The 20,574-nt window shown below is 44.3% G+C and overlaps 1 protein-coding gene across 5 annotated transcripts in view; it reads right to left on the bottom strand.

Annotated features, from left to right (window-relative positions):
- Positions 1–106: 106 nt before the first annotated feature.
- Positions 107–20,574, bottom strand: part of RNF152 (ring finger protein 152) — a 77,595-nt gene continuing 57,127 nt past the window's right edge. For 2 of the 5 annotated variants that reach the window (XM_032310058.1, XM_032310057.1), the window contains one exon: positions 107–7,946. In XM_032310058.1, the coding sequence (XP_032165949.1) occupies positions 7,186–7,797 (612 nt within the window). In that variant the 5' untranslated portion in view covers positions 7,798–7,946 and the 3' untranslated portion in view covers positions 107–7,185. Of the gene's footprint in view, positions 7,947–9,210; positions 9,536–12,536; positions 13,130–20,574 lie in introns of those variants that run through there. The other 3 variants (XM_032310060.1, XR_004277982.1, XM_032310059.1) reach the window with 3 other exon arrangements.

Genomic DNA, 20,574 nt, shown 5'->3' with positions numbered 1-20,574 from the left:
TAACTGATGATGAAAATTCCAGCGCATTTGCGCATTTTTTTTCCTTCATAGAGTGGGAAGAAAAAAAACACACACACAAAAAACCAACACGCGAGTCTATTTGAAATCGTTTTATGAATTTTAATCATAGCAAATGTGTTTTAACAGTAGTCATAAAATCAACATTACCACATATACAAAGGACAAGACACCAGTTTGGCATACAAAAATACCATATATTAAAATTGGGTTCATTGGAAAATCTCAAGACTTGCTAAGACACCATCTACACCAGAGAAAGCAAGCAAGAATGCTTTTAAGACATTCAGATTTATAAACAGCAGCTTGATATCCCACTTCCAAAGTCAATTATTTGGCAACATTTGAACAATATTTTCTACACAGCCCAGCAGCTCATTTATCTGTAGGGCAATTTGGCCCTTTAAAACAAAAGCTTCTAAAATAAATAATCTGCATAATTGTGAATGAAACATGTCAAGGACTTGAGTTAGCCTCTCAGCAGCATTAATCTAGCCATCTAATACTGGAGTATTAGCTCTTGAGAGGGCCAGGGAGCCCACCAGTGGGGCTGGAAGACCGGCGGGAACAGTGCAGAGCGGCTGCGTGGCTTATGATGGGGGAGTCGGGACCCGCCCCAAGCTGCAAGCAGCCTCCCCACTTGCAATCGTCCATTGAGACAAACAGGACCAGGTGGTGGAATAAAGAAAGTATAATGACAACCACCAGGATTGAAAACCAAAATACTCTTGGATGAGTCTTCCCAAGAGATCAACCTACTCAAGTCAACCAAAGACCCGGACAATGCATTCCACTGCTAAGAGGGTATTATTAGAGTTCGTGGGTAATGACTTAGCAACCAATTCTAGAACAGGCTCGGAGATTGTCTAGTGTGTGGACAACTCAGGGGTGGGGGTGGGGCAGCTTGGATCCTCTCACTGGCCCAGCCCACTCTGTCTTCAACTTAGACTCTGGAACTGAATTTGGTAGGCCAGCCTAGAATAACAAATTGTGCTTGTCTAAGTTATTCCTAGTCGTCCTTGGGTTTCTTTCTTCAGCTGGTTTCTACAAAAACTGACCTTCAGCTCTCACATCTTTTGTTCTCCACCCATGATCCCACTACAGATTTCTCTCCTTTTATGCAAGTATTTTCTGTCTTGAGCACATCTACCTATTGCTATAGACCCAAGGCCACGTCTCCACTGCTCCCACACAGGATCTGTCTCTCAGCCAGAAAAATCAGGCCAGGAGCTTCCTAAAGCACAGTGTACGACAGCACCTACTCTGTCCTCCCATCTAAACAGAGAAGACACAGATTGAGGTCGAGGGGACATCTTCCTCCTCTTTTTCCTCCTTCTTACACCGCAATGGTCCTTTACCATCCTCACAGTCAATCATCTACTTCCAGATTCTCAGAAAGCAAATGTCAAATTCAAAATGGAACATCCCTTTGGAAAACTAATTAGAATAACCCAGTAACTCACAGGGAGAATACAGAAAACCCTCACCCAGGCTACTAGCCCTGCACCCTGTGGTGATGAATTTAGAGCAGTGTTCTAGAAGAACAGGGACAACTCTAAGAGAGCACCCCCAGAAAAAACAAAAGACAATGCATGCTGATGCAGACTTTAAGAGACTCCTCTGTACTTTGCCCCAAATATTACTGATTGTTCCTATAAAAGATCATAATATGAATAGTATCAAAAACCTTAGACTAGAATAATAAAGTCCAGCTAACAAGATGAGTGTTTTCAAGCACCACTACATCATAAGGGAGATATACATAGTGGGATACCCCGGGCAGTGAGTCCTGAAAAAAAAAAATCCATTGGCCCAACTGTGCAAGGAAACTTGTGCAGAAAAATTGGAGCCACGCTGCATGAGTTCAGGAATAATGGTACTCCACCCCTGAGCCAAAAAACAAGCCATTTGAAAGACTAAAATTAAATGTCCCTCCTGCTTGTGTTCTTCAATCATCAATGGCTTTCCAATAAAATGTATAGAGGAGAACCCACCTCTTCATAGGTTTGAAGTCTCAAGGGTTTATTCATCTAGACATTCCCAAAGGTGGTTGGTTTGATATAATGTATGCAGCCTACAGCATTTGTTAAGAAATTAACATCTAAGTTCAACATTATATAACCCACAAATTGGAAAACATGACTAACAACATTTTTTTACTTGATTTTTTAAACTCCTGTTACAGCTAAGTCGTGTGTGTGTGTGTGTGTATATCTACATATATGTCTATACCTGTATGTGCAAATATACACTATATATATATAAATATACACTATATATATATATATATATAGTGAATCATGTCAGGAAAAAATTCAATGGCTTCAATTTCCACTTATTTTTTAGAAATATTTCATGCTTAATAAAAATTTAACTGAATTTAACTAAAATTTAACTAAAATTCACTGCTTTTGAGATAGATGAATACTTTCAACACAGCTACTGGATTTTCTTGATGACTCCATTCTTTTCTGGAGCTTCTGTTTTGGTTAAGGGTTACCTTGTATGTGATGTTTTCCTGGGAATGACGAAATGGTCAAGGATGACCGATCAACTGACTGGTGACACGTTTTGTGTGGGAACAAAATGCAGACTGACTGACAGTATCATTCTTTTAGGAGAAGATAGAAATTCAAAACCTTTTTGATATCATTCCTCTCATACCAATAACCTCTGGGCTTCTAAATTCCTCTTAAGTCTGAAGACAAACTATCATTTTGGCAAAAAGAAAAAAATTAAACAATTTTAAGAGATAAGCTAAAAAGGTCAGGCCCACTGACGAGTTCTCAAAAAAAAACTATATTTTGCTAAAATTTTTTAAAATTTTGCTAAACTGAGACAAATGCAACGTTCACATTACACTCAGAAACAATAAAAAGTAGACTAGCCAACTCTGACACCACATAGGATTTCAAATAAAGCAATGTGAACTCTTCAAATCAAAATCCAGACTAGAATAAATATCATACTATCAGGAAGAGTCTCATCTTTCTATGAAAATGTATCTCAAACTCAATTTTCTGCTTTCCTTTATTCACTTAAAAAGCAATTTTCGTAACTTTAATAACCTTTTAAATTCCCTGGACAATGTTTTTTAATGTTTAAAAAAAAAAAAGCCTTTGTGCAAGGCTGCAAATTTGCAATTTGTTCAGTAATAAGAGATAAAAGGAAAAACCAAACAAGACTGCACGTGTCAAATCTCACTCTAAGAGCAGTACCTACGTTGTAGTCCAGCATCTGAAAATGGATCCTCATACCAAACACAACGACAAGCCAGCAGACTTCAAGGGCAAACAAAACCCCTCTCTGAACATCGCAAAACATGATTGCTCTTACATTTCACACCTTACTCATGCAATGATGAAGTCTGGGTAAGATGCTTGAAGTGAAGAGGAATTTCATTAGACTTTTTTTTTTTCTGTTTTTCTGTAACATTTACTTTTTGGCCCTAAGATCCTAAACACAGTTTCACAGTATAGGTCATGCATAGCTTGCAAGTCAAATGTTTTTACAGCTACTGTCTAACTACTATTTTTGGACAATAGATTTACATGCAGCTAATGATCCCAGACGAGGGGCTTCATAAAACACTCTTTATGCCTCACTGACCATTCTATGGCCCAAAGTATGTAAGTAATAACCCCAAAGGGTAATCAATGAATTTGAATCATCATACTTGAGATCATATATCTTTTAAGCCCAGAAAGGATTTTTTTTTTTTAGCAACTGCATGTTACTAAACTGCAAACTGTTCTCTTTTCTCTTAGCCCTACTCTGTACTCTGTCAACACTCTCATGCTAGATCCCACTATGCAACCCTCCAGAATTACACGGTCCAATACGGTAGTAACCAGCCACAGGTGAGTGACTATGTTTAGATAACTTAAATAAAATACAAAATACATTCCTCAGTCATACTAACCCCACTTCAACTATCCACTAGCCAATGTGGCCAGTGGCCACTATATTGGACCGCATAGGCCATAGAACACTTCCGTCACTGGAGAGAGATCTATTGAACAGAATAGCTCTAAGCTGCACCAGCACATGGGTTAACCTTCAAGGGACCTACTTTTAGGTCATGCTAAAGACTGAACTTAATTGTATTCTTAAAGAAAATACCTTTTACGCTTTCTAATCATAAAGTATGACTGAAACTGAGAACCAACTGGCCTTTTCGATCACAACTTGTGCCCCAGGTCACTGTACAAAAATTTCCCAAAGACAATGCTTTTTGATAGCATTCTTGGTTGGTTGTACTTAACATATGAAGTATTCTCTTGCTTATGTCAAGATCATTAATAAAGATGAAAATTCATGCTTCTTAAAGTTTACTATTTACACAACGCTCATTGTCCTTTACATAAGGGTGGGGGGAACCAATGGTTGGCAATTTTAAAAATTCAAATCACATCATTTTTTATTAAATGTCTATACTCATCCTTAACTCAATCGTCCTTTCGCTTCCCAGAGAGGTAGATGCTAACTAAAACGGATATATATATATATATTTAAAACAACAACAACAACAACAAACTAAAGCACTATTGAGTGAGTAAAGGGTATTTATTCACCCTCCAAAAGATCAGAGCCCAACAGAGACATCAACAGGCCTCGGAAAGAGCAGAGAATAACGCATTTCTTGTCTCCATTTTGCTGCAGAATTACAAAGGGCCACACACCTCTGTGGGCCTCCATGGACTCATGCACAAAAGGAAGCCACCAGAGGCTGCTCTCAGCTCTGACTTTCTGTGCTTTCAGTTGTGATTTTTTTTCACTGATGTGCAACTGTGAATTCTGGGTGATTGTGTCCCTGGACTTTTGTCACACGGGGTAGATGAGTTGTTAGTGTCATGAGGAAATGCCAGAAGAGGCCAGAGCGATGGGATGCCAACTAACATAAAAACATCAAGTGTACAAAAATTCTATCTGCAGGCTGAGCTATGACGCACAGAAACACACGCACACACGTGTGCACAACTGCACACTTTGACAGGCAATACACAAGTAACCGCAGGCAGAATCCATTGAAACAGTATTTCTTAGGTCAGGAAGACGCACACACAGAATTCTGATTTGGGTGTTATTGTTACCTTAAATTGTAAAGTCAATAATCTATCACAGGGCTGATTAATTTGGCACTGCATCACTGCAGCTCTAGCGTGGGACTGTTTTTAAGTTACGTGGACATTTTTACTCTACAGCTTTGCACTAAGAAACACAGGGCGCTCTACCGCCACACACATTAGTGTCTATATAAAACCTAATTAACACGCAGGACTCTAGTTCATACTACACTACAGGGCCAGTCATTTCATACTGAACATAGACAGACGTAGATATCATTCACAAAAGCAACTCAAATATGGCCTGGCTGAAAACTGCAAGGGTCAAGCCCGTTTGAAATGTAGCATTCTTAATGCAACATTTTCCGTGTTTTTTTTTTTTTTTTCCTTTCCTCCAAGAGGTATAGAAATTAGGTCAGACATGCATCACGGCAGCCTGGCAGAGTTTGAGAAATCGACACTAACCCAACAGTGTATCATGTTACGTAATAGAGGATAGTATTCAGTTAATAGGATACCTAAATTATTAATACCAAATAAATCCTAGATTATTTGTTGTATAATGCCCAATAGCTTAGACAATAAAATGGCATTTTAACCTAATTTCTACTTTGAGCTTTCAAATACACTTGCTCCATGAATTCCATAAAAGATATTAGAAGAGAACCGTAAAGCTGATGGCTATTTCTGAATGCACACACATCCAGACACAGGAAATTACCACTTCAACACCAGCAGATCTTTCTTCACCAGCGTCCGCAGATCACTATACTTTTAAGAATATTCGAGAATTTATGATGAACTGATCCACTTTAGATTGGGAATGTGAGTCGTTAGTTTACCTTGTCACTTTTCTCAATAAAAACATATTTTGAAATACAAGAGATTTTCTCACTTGTACCAACAAGAGGAAATTGGAATCCTAAATGGTTTAAACTCTGACAGAATGACATCGTTCAAAAAGCAATCATGGCCTGTCTATTAAAATGTCAGTCCAGGTTCGCCATCGATGAACAATACTCATATCTATCATGATACCTCCAAACTCCGAGCCAAGACAGCGTCTTCTGTCACTTTCCATCTGTGCCTCACAGAATACAGGACTTGGATATGCAGAGGAGTAGCAAATGTTGGAAGTGATGCGTGCGCGACACTTCCCAGGGAGGGTCCTGGGTCCTGGCGCTCGAGAGGTGGCCACAGAGTCAGACCCTGGACTCATTCAGGCCCACAAAGTCTTACTCCTGGGATTCTTCTGAAAAGATTCAAAACCTGAGGTAAATCAAATGACACACATACACGCACACACAAATAACACAATATTTACATTTAAAATTCTTACTTCGTGAGATGGCTTGAGAAAAATTGGCATATAGGGTTCCTGTGGGATTAGGCATTTCTCATTATTACTCAGTTTATTGCTCTCCTGTTGGGCTTTCAGTTTAATAAACACGTAGCAAGCTCTAATTACAAGGGAAGAAAAATGGAGGTACAGAACAAAACACAACACACTGGAAACACTTGTTCGGACACTTTCTTCCAAGAAAAAAAAAAAGACCATCCACTTCACTTATTTTAATTAGGGTGCCATTCAAAAAGTATAAAAAGCCTTAGCAACTAAATGAAGACTGGATTTCCATTAAAAAGGGGAAAGGAACCAGCACTGCACAGTCGTCGCTGAATTTTTAGGGGGATTCTCAGGTTTAATTCTATTTGTATACATAAGCATCTTTGTTTTAATCTACCACATTTAGAGAAGATCACATTGTACGCACTTGCACAGTTTAACGTCTAAGTAGAATACATCTATCTCGTAACAGGATTCTGACAAATCATAAATCACAGTCCATTTAATAAATGATTACGGGGATGCATGCAATCGTCTTCGAAGCTGTTGCCACCAACGCTCAATGATTTGCCCGGTATCTCGCTGAGACCTCGCGTCTGCCCTTCGCGTCTGTCTCCGGTTAATCAAGTGGCAGCCCAGAGGCCAGCGCTGGCACCCAATGATCAGCGTCGCCCCCCATCTTCTCGCTGCGATCCCATCACCAACACCTGCTCAACCCCGAGTTGGCACCCATGAGAGACTCCCCTGCCGCGCTGTTCAGCCACAGGAGATCACAGTGAAGCGCTTCGAAATGCAAGACATGTTGTGCAGCACGATGCCCAGCAGGAAGACGAGGACACAGGCCACCAGGATCACAGTGCACACCCCGGACCAGGTGGAGCTTTTGGCCACGCCCCGCCGGTCGGGCTCCTCCTCCACCGCCTCCTGGGGCGCCCCGCCCTGCAGAGGCTGCTGTTCCGCGGGGATGGTCACCACGGTGACCGGCTTCTGCTGGCTCCCCGGCAGCAGGCGGCAGCCCATGTCTCCGGGCAGCAGCGCTCGCTCCTTGGAGATGGGCAGGGGCAGCATGTAGCACCCATTGCTGGGAAGTTTGATGAACACTGGGGTGTGCTCAGACGCGTGCGGGATGGCGATGACCGCCAGGACCTCGGGGTCGTCGGGGAGCTGCGACACGGAGAAGCCCGGGGGCAGCTTGGTGACGCCCCGGCACCAGGGGCACCTCACGTCCTTCTGGCTCGTCCTCATCTGCTGGAGGCACACTGAGCAGCAGGTGTGTTTGCAGTCCAGCAACTTGGGCCTTCGCCGGGGGCTGTAGTAATTGAAACAGATCTGACATTCCAGCAAGGAATCCTGGGAGAGCGTCTCCATCGCGCCTCTGGGAAGCAGGAAGGCCAAGGCCAAGGGGAAAGAGCTTGTTCTCAGGGGCACGCACTCCCACACCTTCCTTCTTGGCTTTCCAAAGTCGTGAGGGGATCAGGGAGCTCACAAGCACGGAGCATACTTGAGTGTGTTCATTTCTAAAGAAGACAAAAAAATGCAGAAAAGTTAATTATTTCAAACAAGCTGAGGTGTCAGCACACCAGCCAGGGTTCAAAAAGTCTTGACACTGGGTCAAAACATAAAAATTTCCCACTCGGGAGAGATTACAGGAGTCCCACTTGTAATGCCCAGTGGAAGGTAAAGGAGTTGTCTCAGGCGGCTTCTTCCCGTAAATACCTTGCTCATTTCTAAAGGGAATGCTTTCATGGGGGTACACATGCCCCATATTTCATAAAGAGGGAGTCTTGATTATGTTTTGTATATCTCGGTGGACCTTGGCTTGTTCTTCTAAAATATACTGGAGAAATTCTCTTGCTTCCAATAACTTTGTATCATCTCCTAAAAGTAAATTTCTTTCCTTCAACTCGCTGGTCGTCTTCTCCTGACTCGACTTACCCTCCTGCAAGTGTTCACTGCCAACTTCCCAAATCTAGGGAGTCCATGAATCTTATTTGCTCAATTCCTCTCTCAAAGGAAATTAAAACAGTGTTGCCAAATATCTGGGGATTCCCCCCCACCAAACAAATCATTGAAATAAAGTAATGCTTGTCATTCGGTTTCAAAAGAGACAAAAGCTCAAAACAACAGCAACAATGGCCAGCCACAGCAATGATCCTTCAGGCAGCAGGGGTCACAAAGGCACACAAGGACTCCTAGTATTTTCCATCCGTTACTTTAATTGCAATACTATTTAGGCTCGCACCCAGGAACAGGACTGCAAGCAAGTACTATTAACTCACCAGTCGTAACCAAGTATTGTCTACAAGAGGTTGCCAAAGAAGACTGGCAGGCAGCCCCCACCATAAAACGAAAACAGTGTAAGCCTTCTGGTACTGACTGAGAGGAAGCAGAAAGACTTAGTTCAACTTAACTGGGGTCTGAGGAAACCCCTAAGGCTCCAGTGTTGTAGTGAAGGCTGCTAATTCTATTTCCTATTGAAAGTGTCCAAATTACCCTCTCTGGATGGAGTCACAATGGCTCTGGAAAGAACGACCCAACCACTATTGTAGAAAAAAATCACCAGTCCTTGAACCCCACCCACTCCCAGGGCCAGGAGCTAGTTCCAGCACACGTTTCTTAAAAAGCAAGCCTCCTTTTTCTAACTTCCCTTGTGAAATCAAGAATGTACTCCTTGCCAATGATATGATTTGTTAGAAATCAGAATTAGAAATGGAGGAAAAGTTTAAAGCAAAATATAATCACTGGTGAAAATAACAACAATAACCCAAACCAGCAACGTACCGTGAAACATTTTCGATGTAGTAAGAGTGCCTCGATTAAATTACTGAAAGTCAAACAGAATAAGAGAGCATTCAGAAAGTTCATGTCATAATCAAATGCTTATCTATCCACTAATTCAAGAAATGTTTATTGAATAATTGAAATCTGCTAAGGGTAGAACTCAAATATTCTTGATGAAAAAACATATTATCGGGTGATGGAGGTATTAATTAGCTAGATGGGGGGGGGTAGGGGGTCCTTTCACAATGTCCATATAGCAAATCACCACCACGCACACCTTCAATGTCTTACAGTTTTGTCAGTTATACCTCAATAAAACTGAAAAAAGTAAAAATTAAAGCTATCTGTAGAGCATCTATCAGGCACAAAGCACAATGCTAGCTACTACTGGGCATATAGATGAAACTGATCCAAATCCTACTCTTAAGCAATTTGGTTGGGTAAGAAAGAAAACATGAATAGCTTTTCGCTTCCCATTCATTTATGCATTCAGATTCTTACTGACCATCTCCACGTGTCAAGCATTATGGTATTTGTTTTTGTCCCTTGTAACCAAGACCTTGTCACTGCCAGTAAGAAACTCCCAGCCTAGCAGTAACCAGTTATGCGTGTGAACAGCTGTAATACAAACACAGAGGGAAACGTGCCGGACAAGGGCAGGAGGAACCAGGGAAGGCTCAACGGAAGATCTGGATTATGGAGAGAATTTGGACATATAAAAGCAGGGGGCAGATCATTTTCAGGTTCAGAAATCAGTGTGAGCCAAGGAAAGAGCATGAGCAGCTGCAGAATTATTTCTAGGCTCTACCTGTGGCACTGGCTGGAGGATTTTTTTTTTTCCTAATATGAGAGTAACTTGAAAATCCCCCCTCTAAGAATTTTATAGTTTTAGCTTTGATGTTTAGGTCTTTGAAAAAGATGCCTTTTAGTTTTTTATGATTTTATTTCTCAGTAATGTCTACAACCAACGTGGGGCTCAAACTTACAACCCTGAGATCAAGAGTCTCAGGCTCTACCAACTGAGCCGGCCAAGGTGCCCCCAGATGCCTTTTACAGAAATGAGATTCTTGGAGAACTTGCAAGCAGCCTCCCCCACTGGCCCAGCCCGAGAGCGCATTCCTGCAGGGAGGGGAGAGGGGCCAGGCACAGACCACACACTGTGGACAGCCTTGAGTGCCAAGGATGTGGGGCTTTCTGGTGGGCGATGGGAAAACACCAGAGAGGTTAGGAGTATGAGAATGAGGGGGTGCCTGGGTGGCTCAGTGGGTTAAGCATCTGCCCTCAGCTCAGGTCATGATCCGGGGGACCTGGGATTGAGCCCCACGTGGGGCTCTCTGCTCAGTGTGGAGTCTGTTTCTCCCTCTCCCACTGCTCCTTCCCATCTCCATCCCCCACTCATTCTCTCTAATAAATAAATAAAATCTTAAAAAAAAAAAAAAGAGTATAAGAATGATTCATTAGGTAGTCATACTCGGGGTAGATTGGAAAGACCTGCTGGGAAGCTATTATAATATTAGACAAGAGGTAACGAGTCGTTGAAGGAAAGATGGCCAATTAGGCTGAAGAGATGAGAGGTGCCAAGCGGTAGTCGAGAAGTCGAGTGGGATCCGGCGGTGATTACAATGTGGCTGTGTGGCAGGGAGAAGGCACAGGTGAAGTCTGGAGAGGAGGGTGGCATCATTAAGAGAAATAGGGATCCCGACAGAACGACAGTGGGTTCTGCTTGGGTCACCTTCCTGTTGAGTTGCTGGGAAGAGATACGAAACAAGTTATTCAGGAAAGAGTCGGGAAAAAAGCTGAAAATGTGGGGATGATAGTCTAGAGAAGAGTCAGGCATGGACCTGGAGACTCAGGGGAGGGCCACCGAAAAGAGCTATCAGCCAGAGACCAAAAAAGAGAGAGACACCCTCGGGGAACACCCAGCTCCTTCTGACGGAAGGGATGAACGGGGACAGAGGTAGAAGGAAAGCCATCATCTCCCAGCCCGCATCCCTGGGGAAAAAAAAAAAAAAAGAAGAAGAAGAAGAAGAAAAAAAAAAGCCTGAGCAGCATGAGGGTATGGAGAGAGAACCTTGGGCTTTGGTGATCAGGAGGTCCTTGGTATTTATAAGTGTCTTCAGTGGAGTATCGGGGGATGACGGAGTCGGCAGGGATGCTGGAATGGGAGCCCCGGAGTCCCTTTTGAGGTAGCGTGAGGCAAAGGGGCAGGCCAGTAGCTGAGAGGGCGAAGAATCACTTTGATTTGAGAACACAGAAATCTGAGCGAAGAGAAGCAGAGGAGGCAGGCGTGCTCCAAGCCACAGGGTCTGTGCGGTGCGGCCCAACGCCGTGACCGCCCGCGACAGGTGCAGGCGAAGGGAGCACATGAGCTCAGACAGGGGAAAGCTGCCGGACTGCAGTGGGCAAAGCGGAATGCAAATCCCCCGTGAGCCAGCACTTAGGGTAGAACCTTCTCATTTCAGACCCCAGGTATGGAATTTATTCTTTCCTGAAATACAAAAGCAAAACACAGGGTTTGCTGGCGAATCTTGGCAAAGGCTCCTCTCTGTCCTTAGCATTAAAGCCTAGGGACAGAGATAAGGCCGCGGTGACAGACCACAGGGAGACGGGAATGTGCGTGGGTGGGAAGGACTGACTGCTTGGAGCTATGGTGGCAGAAATGACCAAACTGGGGAGGGGACAAGGAAAAGCACAGATTCCTGCAATTTTACGAATTTGGAGACAGCTTTCTTTAACAACGGCACTCGGGACCACCACCTTCCAGATACACGGAGCTGGGACAAAAAAACTGTTTCTTGATACCAGTCCAGAAAGAGTGACCACGAAATCATCAATCTTCCTTCCTAACAAAACAGAAAAAAGAAACCCTTCCCGCCTGCCATATCCTTTACCTTACGTTCATCTAAAAAATGTGGGAATCCGTTTAGCGGAGGAGGAAGAACAAGGGCTTTGGCCTCAATGAACCTTGGGTCCAGTCCTTGCTCTGCCACCGCCAGCTGTGACACTAGAGCGAGTCATTGAACCTCTGGAAGCCTGATTCTTTACCGGCTAAAGAGGAAAACAGAGTTGTAGCTGAATCAGGTAAAAGGCTCAGGGAGCACTGGGGCATCCCTCTCCCTCCCTCCTGACCGCGGACTCCTTCCGGTGCTGGCGCCATCTGCCCAGAGAGCTCTTCCTGGCTCTCAGAGAACCGCCATTTTGAACAGCTTGACAGGAAGAACACACGGGTTCTCCTTGGCCCTGCCCCAAGGCCTGCCACACCATCGTTTTTCAACAAAACCAACATGCAATTTTATTCATGATTTTATGTTCCAAGTAATGCTCACTTAATTGGCGTTGTGCTCCTTTAAAACTGGATTATACTACTCAATTTCCAACTCTATCCAAGTAAGCCTAGGCCCTAGGGTAAAGGCTGACCACCAAAGCAGAATGGGGAAACAGTTCCTATCTTCCATGCTCAGCCACTCAAGGCATCCTGGTGACGGCATCTCTCATCTCTCCATGGACGTGCTCTGTGTGACGCCAGCTTGTACTGCATTCCAGCTTATTTTCCGCAGCATAATTAGTAATGATGATGATTAGTTAGGTAAAGAGAAGAAAATTTATGAGCCTATGGACCAAAGCTAATGAGGAATCATCCCTTTTCCCTTCCTTTGGAACCTGGAAAGGTGTGTGTCAACCATAAAAGAAAGGGAATGCAAACAAAGCCGACGTAAGCTGGGAAGTAAACTCGAGTGCCTGGTCGAATGCATCATACATGAAGCACACACAGGTGAGAGCCTCAGGAACCAGAGTCTGAGGTTCTTTCCTTACCAGAGCAAGATACAGCAGTCAAGTAAGACACTCGTTACATTTAGGAGGAAAGGGCGCTTGGAACGCATACAAACAAGTGTATTCTGAAACATAAGGGACAATTTATTTTTGAAAGAATCTGAAGATCAAAACCAGATCACAAGAAGAGGAAGAGCCCCTAAAGGAGGACATTCTCAAAATAATTATGGCTTATAATAAGAGAACTAATTTTCAAATGTATTTTCCTAAGACAGCACTTAGTTTCATAAATGATGTCAACAGTACAGCATACAGATAAAAGGCCTTGAATAATCACTGAACGCAGTACTAACGCATGCTTTGGTTTAAAATGCCTTTCTTAAAAAAAATATTTATTTGACAGCAAGTGAGCAAGTGGGACGGGGGGTTAGCGGGGGGTAGAGAAAAGAGAGAGAGGGATAGAAGCAGACTCCCCACTGAGCCTAGAGCCCAATGCAGGGCTCAACCTCACAACCCTGAGATCAAAACCCGAGTGGACGGGGCGCCTGGGTGGGTTAAAGCCTCTGCCTTCGGCTCAGGTCATGATCCCGGGGTGCTGGCATTGAGCTCTCTGCTCAGCAGGGAGCCTCCTTCCTCCCCTCTCTCTCTGCCTGCCTCTCTGCCTACTTGTAATCTCTGTCTGTCAAATAAATAAATAAAATCTTTAAAAAACAAACAAACAAAAAACCCGAGTGGGGACCAGACATCGGGCACTCAACGGATGGTGGCACCCAGGTACCCCTAAAATGCTTTTCTTGGTTTCTTGGTTTCGGCTCAGGTTGTGAGTCTGCTCGAGATTTTCTCCCCCCACCCCTTTTCCTTTGGCCCCTTGCTTACGTACCCTCTCTCTCTCTCTCACAGTATCTCTCAAATAAATAAATAAAATATTTTTTTTAAAACATGGATTGAGATTTGTGTAACTACAGGGAAGCATGATTGGGGGATGGGGTGGAAATGCTAAACACTAAAGTGTTGTGTATGTTGTTGTTTGGGAGTAGTGGTATTTGATGTTCTTCAACACTTGATAAATTTTCCCCAAAATAAAAGTTCCCCTTTTTAAAACACTATATACTTTCAAACACCGTGATAAAAGGTGTGGGCATGATAAAGCGTCACTATGAATTTAGTGGTGGTAAAACAGCACAGGCCTCCAATACTGAGTCTGTACAGTCCCAGGTGCTTTTAGAAGTCGAGGCATAGGAGGATAAAAAAGTGGAGGAAATAAATAATCCAGAATGTTGTACTCTGCTTAGACTCTTGCGACCCTCCATACATCCTGATTTGGATCTGTGGCTGTGACCTTCATTGGGAAGCCTCCCCTCAGAACTGGTGTGGACCGAGAGCGACTACATCTGGTTGACCCTGGTTGACCTTGAACTATTCCACCCGATGGTCTCCATCAGGACCTTCAATTCAATGGTCCTGGTGAGAATCATCTCGAAGTCAGAGATGACACTGGACACTGTCCTGCTTTTCTTCCTCTCTGGAAATAGCTCCTCCTTCTGATGCTGGCCATTTGTTACTTCATTCTTCAAGAAAAAGTAAATATTGGAAATGGGATTAAATGAAATCATTACAATTCCATGTAATGTGGCATTTCAGCTGGTAACACCCCTTGGTATACTGGATCTCAGCAAACACTCTGGTAAGTGGCAAGAATGGGAATGGCCTGGCGGTGACCGACGTGTCGCTGACGTCCGGTCCTCTGGCAGCAGAGAGCAATTGCATCAGGACACAATTGCCTGATGGATGCAGAGTCCCACTGGTCTAACTACACTCGCTCTGATTTAATGGAGAAGGCAGTGGATTCTAGGACTCTGACAAATATTAAATGAGAATTCCATTGGCCCAAACTCTAATATTTATATTGTTTCCTCCCATGAGCATCTGTGGTTTGCTGTATTTAACGATGTCAAGACTCTAGAAAGTGAAAACTCTCATTCATTGTCTTGGATGACCTGAGGATGCAGCAGGGAATGGTGACCCGGTCTAGAGGCAGAGTGGCCTTGGTGGCAGGGGCAGACCCAGTGAGACAGAGAGATCGTGGCTAAACAGGCAGAGGGCAGCAGACCAGCCAGCCAGAAGGCCATGATCAGACCCAGGGACCTGCACATGACCAGAGGACTGGCCCTGCCAGCACTGCACATTGGGACAACCACAGTCCCAATGGACTGGGCCAGAGGACAGGGACCAACTCTGTTACTCTGAAAATTTGACTAACCAAGCAGGGGAAGCTGAACCAAGGTCTTCAGAGATGTTATTTATACAGGAGCATTTCAGTCGAGTTACAAAGAAGATAAACAAATTTGATGCCCCCACCCCCGCCAGTTCGGCAATGCATATTTAAAATCCAAGTATATTGGAATCAAGACATTTTTAGGAATTAAAGCCGAATTTCAGAGTAGCAATGACTGACAATAACCACTGGTTTTTGTGGGTTTGCTTCTTCTAATAGCTATCAAACCATCACTACTGTTAGGGGTCAGGAAAGGAGGATCTTAGCTCTAATTCTGCCCTAATAAATGTGTGACCTTCAGCAAGTCACCTCTCTGCGAGCTGTGGGGTCCTCACCTATGGGGACACTGTACTAGATGATCCCCTAAAGTACCTTCTAGCAAACATAGTTCTACTACATGAACAAAGTGCTGGCTTTCAGTGACAGAGCCGCCAGGCTATTTGTTCTGTGCTTATGATACCTGCTAGATCATCTGTTAGTATCATGTTAATGATCTCACAAGAATGTACATCTATGTGAGAGAGCGGGCAGTTCAATAAATGGGAGGCAACTTACATTAGAAATTTCTTCCTTTGTGCCTCTGGTTCAACAAATGAATTTAGGTAGAGCTAAAGGGCTAACAGAAATAGCCACAACTCTGATTTGCAGCAACAATCCAAAGAATAACTATCTTATGTCTAATCAATAACCTTCTTAGATCAAGGAAGATATTGCTATTACTCAAACTCATTACACCATGTGAAGGTGGCCCAGACTTTTCCTTGAAAAGTCACCTGCACAGCCGCCCACCTCACACAGAGGATAATACTGGCATAAATCAGATACTTTGTTTCACCTTCACTTGTTCTGATCACCAGTAATGGTGAAGAAAAAGTTGCAGATGCTCATAAAAGCAGGAAGAGGTATAAAGGACTGTCAGGGGATCCCCAGGCTCCCTGGAGAGGAGGGATAATAAAAGATGCCATCAGACAGACAGACAGGTAGAACAAAGGGAAAATGATCAATTACCCCAAATCCTAGAATTCTGAGTACAGCCAAAGGAAATGACAAGTCAGACATCTAAGTAGAGCCAAAGAAATGAAAAACAAACAAAAACCCTAATCCTTCCCAATGGCTGGACATCTACTAAGGGAAAACATTCGGTAGGTAAACAAGTATTTATTGGGAACCCATCATGTGCCAAGCTTTATCCAAGACACTGAGACACTACGGCCAACTAGTGCCTTTGCCCTCAAGGAGCCTAGACGTGCACTTGAGGGAGGAGTTATGGAAAGAGAACCAAGGGGAGGGAGGGGGCGGCCAGTCGGAGCACTGAAAGGAGGTGCTTCTTCAATCGATCATGCACAGGCCTCAAGCAGAAATACCAAGCAAAGAGCTATCACTGCCTCTTAGAACCAGAAAGGTTAGAGCCAGCTGCCAGCGGGCTCACTGTTCTTCCTGCTCCGGTGACATTGGGGAACAGGAAAGTCCAAGGGAAGGACATTGACATTTCCCTTTGTGATTAAGCACCACATTAGACCCATGTGGGCATCACCCCAGACAGCAAGGTGGGCTCTGAGCTGTAAGGGCTATAAGCCTCAAGAAAAGCCAGAGTTTAAGTTTGAGGGGGGATCTCAAGGTCATCTAAGTTTGAGGGGGGAATCTCAAGGTCGTCTAAAGACAGCACAGTGCCAGCGAAGCACATTAGGTCATCGCTGGGGAGAAGGGTCTGAGGGCTTGAAGTCGTGCATTAAGGACCCCGAGGCTCTAAGTAAGCAAGCTCCCGGGAGGGCAAAGGCCCCTCTCTGCCGCGGGTCCCCACTGCCCCTGCTCTTCAGGTGCGGGGTGCAGAGGGACGCTGAAGGCCCCAGATAGACTTGCTATGTATCCATGTGCATTTCCAGAATAGGAACCACACAGCTGCCTTTCCCATCAACCCCAGCACAAACAGAAACCTTCAGGCAATTTGTTTTTGTTTTTTGTTTTTTGTTTTTTTAAGATTTTATTTATTTATTTGACAGAGAGAGATCATAAGTAGGCAGAGAGGCAGGCAGAGAGAGAGAGGAGGAAGCAGGCTCCCCGCTGAGCAGAGAGCCCGATGCGGGACTCGATCCCAGCACCCTGAGATCATGACCTGAGCCGAAGGCAGTGGCCCAACCCACTGAGCCACCCAGGCGCCCTGGCAATTTGTTTTTTTAATTTTTTCCCATTGTGTTTTGTCTGTGTCAGAGACCCTCGACTTTCTTCCGTAAAGAGACAGATATGAATTTTAGGCTCTGCGGGTCAAACAGGCTCGTTCACAAACACTCAACTCTGCAAAGTGTGAAAGGAGTCATAGACAACAGACAAAGAACAGTGTCTTTACAAAGACAGGCCTAGGATTGGAGTTGCGCACAGGCTATCATGTGCTGACCCCAGATGGCCACCATTTCCCCTCAGCCCTGCCCTTAATCCCCTAAATTCAATGCGTTACTCTGGAGACACCCATCCCCACATCTGCTTCTTGCTCTATCATCAGTTATGTCACCTGGTATCTTTCTGTCAAGTTCCAGAAGACAAGATACTTTCATAGTTATTTGGGGAGATAAGAGAGTATCAGTTGCAACACCTTTTTAAATGACTGTTTTCAGAAAACAGGAAGAGAGATGAGCAAAGACATTGACAATGACCATCATACCTGACCCACTAACTGCAAGACCATTCGTGAGAACACAGGTAGGGTTCCAGACTTCTTTCCACTTAGAAATATGGATCTATTACTTGGACCAAATGGCAATAACTCTAGAATTTATCATGACCACTCCAGATTAAAGACAACCCCTAATTTGATGGAACGTCACAGGGACACAGTGGTAATGCCGCCTGACTGCCTGAACTTTGGATACAATCCTATGTTCACCTCCACAATTATGGCAAGCCGGGAAGTAGCTGAACCAATTCAGATCTGGCCAGGTTAATCTCAGCTTTAAAGACCTTATTTATTTATCTGACAGACAGAGATCACAAACAGGCAGAGAGGCAGGCAGAGAGAGGAAGCAGGCTCCCCGCCGTGCAGAGAGCCTGATGCGGGGCTTGATCCCAGGACCCTGGGACCATGACCTGAGCCGAAGGCAGATGCTTTAAACCGCTGAGCCACCCAGGCATCCCTAATCTCAGCTATATGTTGCTATCTCATGGTACTTCACCTCTATGAAGAAGGGACACTGGGTACATTTCCCAAACACATGGAGAAGTTCTTCAAAGTGCCACAGAACATGGATGAAGATGAGAACGCCATTAATCTGAGACACCCTGAGGCTAGAAGGAGCGGCAGGACAGGAAAGTCTTAGCTCAACTTTATTTATTTTTTAAAGATTCATTTATTTATTTGAGAGAGAGAGAGAGAGAGCAGGGGGGTAAAGGGTGGGCCGAGGGAGAAAGAGAATCTCAACCTCTGCACTAAGCACAAGCCCAACACGGGGCTCGATCTCATGACCCTGAGATCATGATCTGAGCCGAAACCAAGAGTCAGACACTTAACCGACTGAGCCACCCAGGCACCTCTTGGCTCAGTTGAAAAAAAAAAAAAATCTAAATATTAAGACTCACCTACTTTTACACATTTAAAAAATACATATATTTCTTAAGATTTCCTCAGATTACCCAGAAAACATTCTAAATTAAACATCTGAAAAGAACAGCACATTAAAAACCTGGTGGGTTTTATGGATATCTCTTTAAATAAATCTATTCAGAAGCCAGTCGTAAGATTATTTTCTTTGAGCAGGGAGTATTTATTGCTGCAATCTCTCTACCTAGCATCAATTTCGATGATTCATGGCATAAGTTAAGTCTCAAACTGAAGTTACTAAGATCCCTAAAGGCACCAGTACTAAACTAAACCCAGGAAGCGCCGTGGGGCGGGGGGGTGCGCAGGGAGTCAGCTGTCAGTCTGCTTGTTACACTTCTACTTTTTCTGACATCCAGCTCGAATGACTCAACGAGACTTGACTTTCCATTTAGGCAGGGCAAGAAGAAAAAAAGAAGCAACCCCTCTCCCCCAAACTGGAGATGGAACTGTGATACAACCAAAAGCCATCAACCATGAGTCCGTCTTCCCTAACCTCACAAGAAATCCAAAAGACTTCTCCTTTGCTTTCTTATGTTTGTTTTTAAGTCAACTCAGAAGTAATATTTGACAACAAAATGTACCTACTTTAAACAGAGTTCAATGAGTTTTGACAAATACACACAGCTGTGTAACCACTATGCCAATCAAGCTATTTCCATCACCCCACAAGGTCCCTTTGGGCCACATCCAGTCCCTCCTCCCTCTCTGTCCCCGGCTCCAATCTAGCTTTGAATCTGTAGCTTGTCTGTGAGTATAGATTTAGGGCAAGTAGCAATATTCTTTTTTTTTTTTTTTAAGATTTTATTTATTTATTTGACAGACAGAGATCACAAGTAGGCAGAGAGGCAGGCAGAGAGAGGAAGGAAAGCAGGCTCCCCGCTGAGCAGAGAGCCCGATGTGGGGCTTGATCCCAGGACCCTGAGATCACGACCTGAGCCAAAGACAGAGGCCCCAACCCACTGAGCCTGGACCTACTTCCAGGCGTCCCAAGTGGCAATATTCTGAGTGTACTTTCAGATGACCTAGGACCATCTTCTGGGGAATAAAGTGTTGAACCAACTTCACATTCATACTCCCAGAGAAGACCACAGAGTAACAAAGAGTACTCTGAATGCATTCATTCAAATATGGACAGAGTACAAGGCACTATCCTGGGTTTGGGGGATCCAAAGAGAAAAAGATGGGCCCCTCCTTGCAAAGATAACAACGTGATGTGGTCTGGGCTTAATGCAGGCTATCAGACAGCAATGGAAGAAGAGACACCTGGTCTACCTAGGGAAGCCTGGCACGATTTTTCAGGAAAAGGTGGCACTTTAACCTCAAGGATGAGGCCACAGCGTAAGTGAAGGCACAGTGCCCCAGACTGGGCAGTACCAGTGGTATGGGCAGGGCTCTGAACCCATGGCCTCCAGCAGTACTCACGTGTGTCTGTCAGCACCTACCTCAAAGGCTGTGCAGACTTCAATGGGTTAGAACACACGTCAAACTCTCAGACCGGTGCCTGAGCCCCGGCCGGCTCTTCCTGGTATTATCACTACCTGATGAGGAAGGAAAGGGAAGGCCTGCCGGAGCCTGACGACGGCGGAAGGCAGTGGGGTCTGAGCAGCATTAATGAATCCATCAATTAAGCACAGTCTTCCCTCTGCGCTCTGAGCTCAGCGGAAAGGCAGACAAAGAAACAGGTGGGGGTTCAAATGTAGCCTTGGCTCCAGGGTTCTAAAGCAAGACA

Source organism: Mustela erminea, chromosome 13 (genome assembly GCF_009829155.1).
Source record: "Mustela erminea isolate mMusErm1 chromosome 13, mMusErm1.Pri, whole genome shotgun sequence".
Taxonomy (NCBI): Eukaryota; Metazoa; Chordata; class Mammalia; order Carnivora; family Mustelidae; genus Mustela; species Mustela erminea.
The sequence above is the reverse complement of the archived record's forward strand: the minus strand, read 5'-3'. Positions and strand labels throughout refer to the sequence as shown.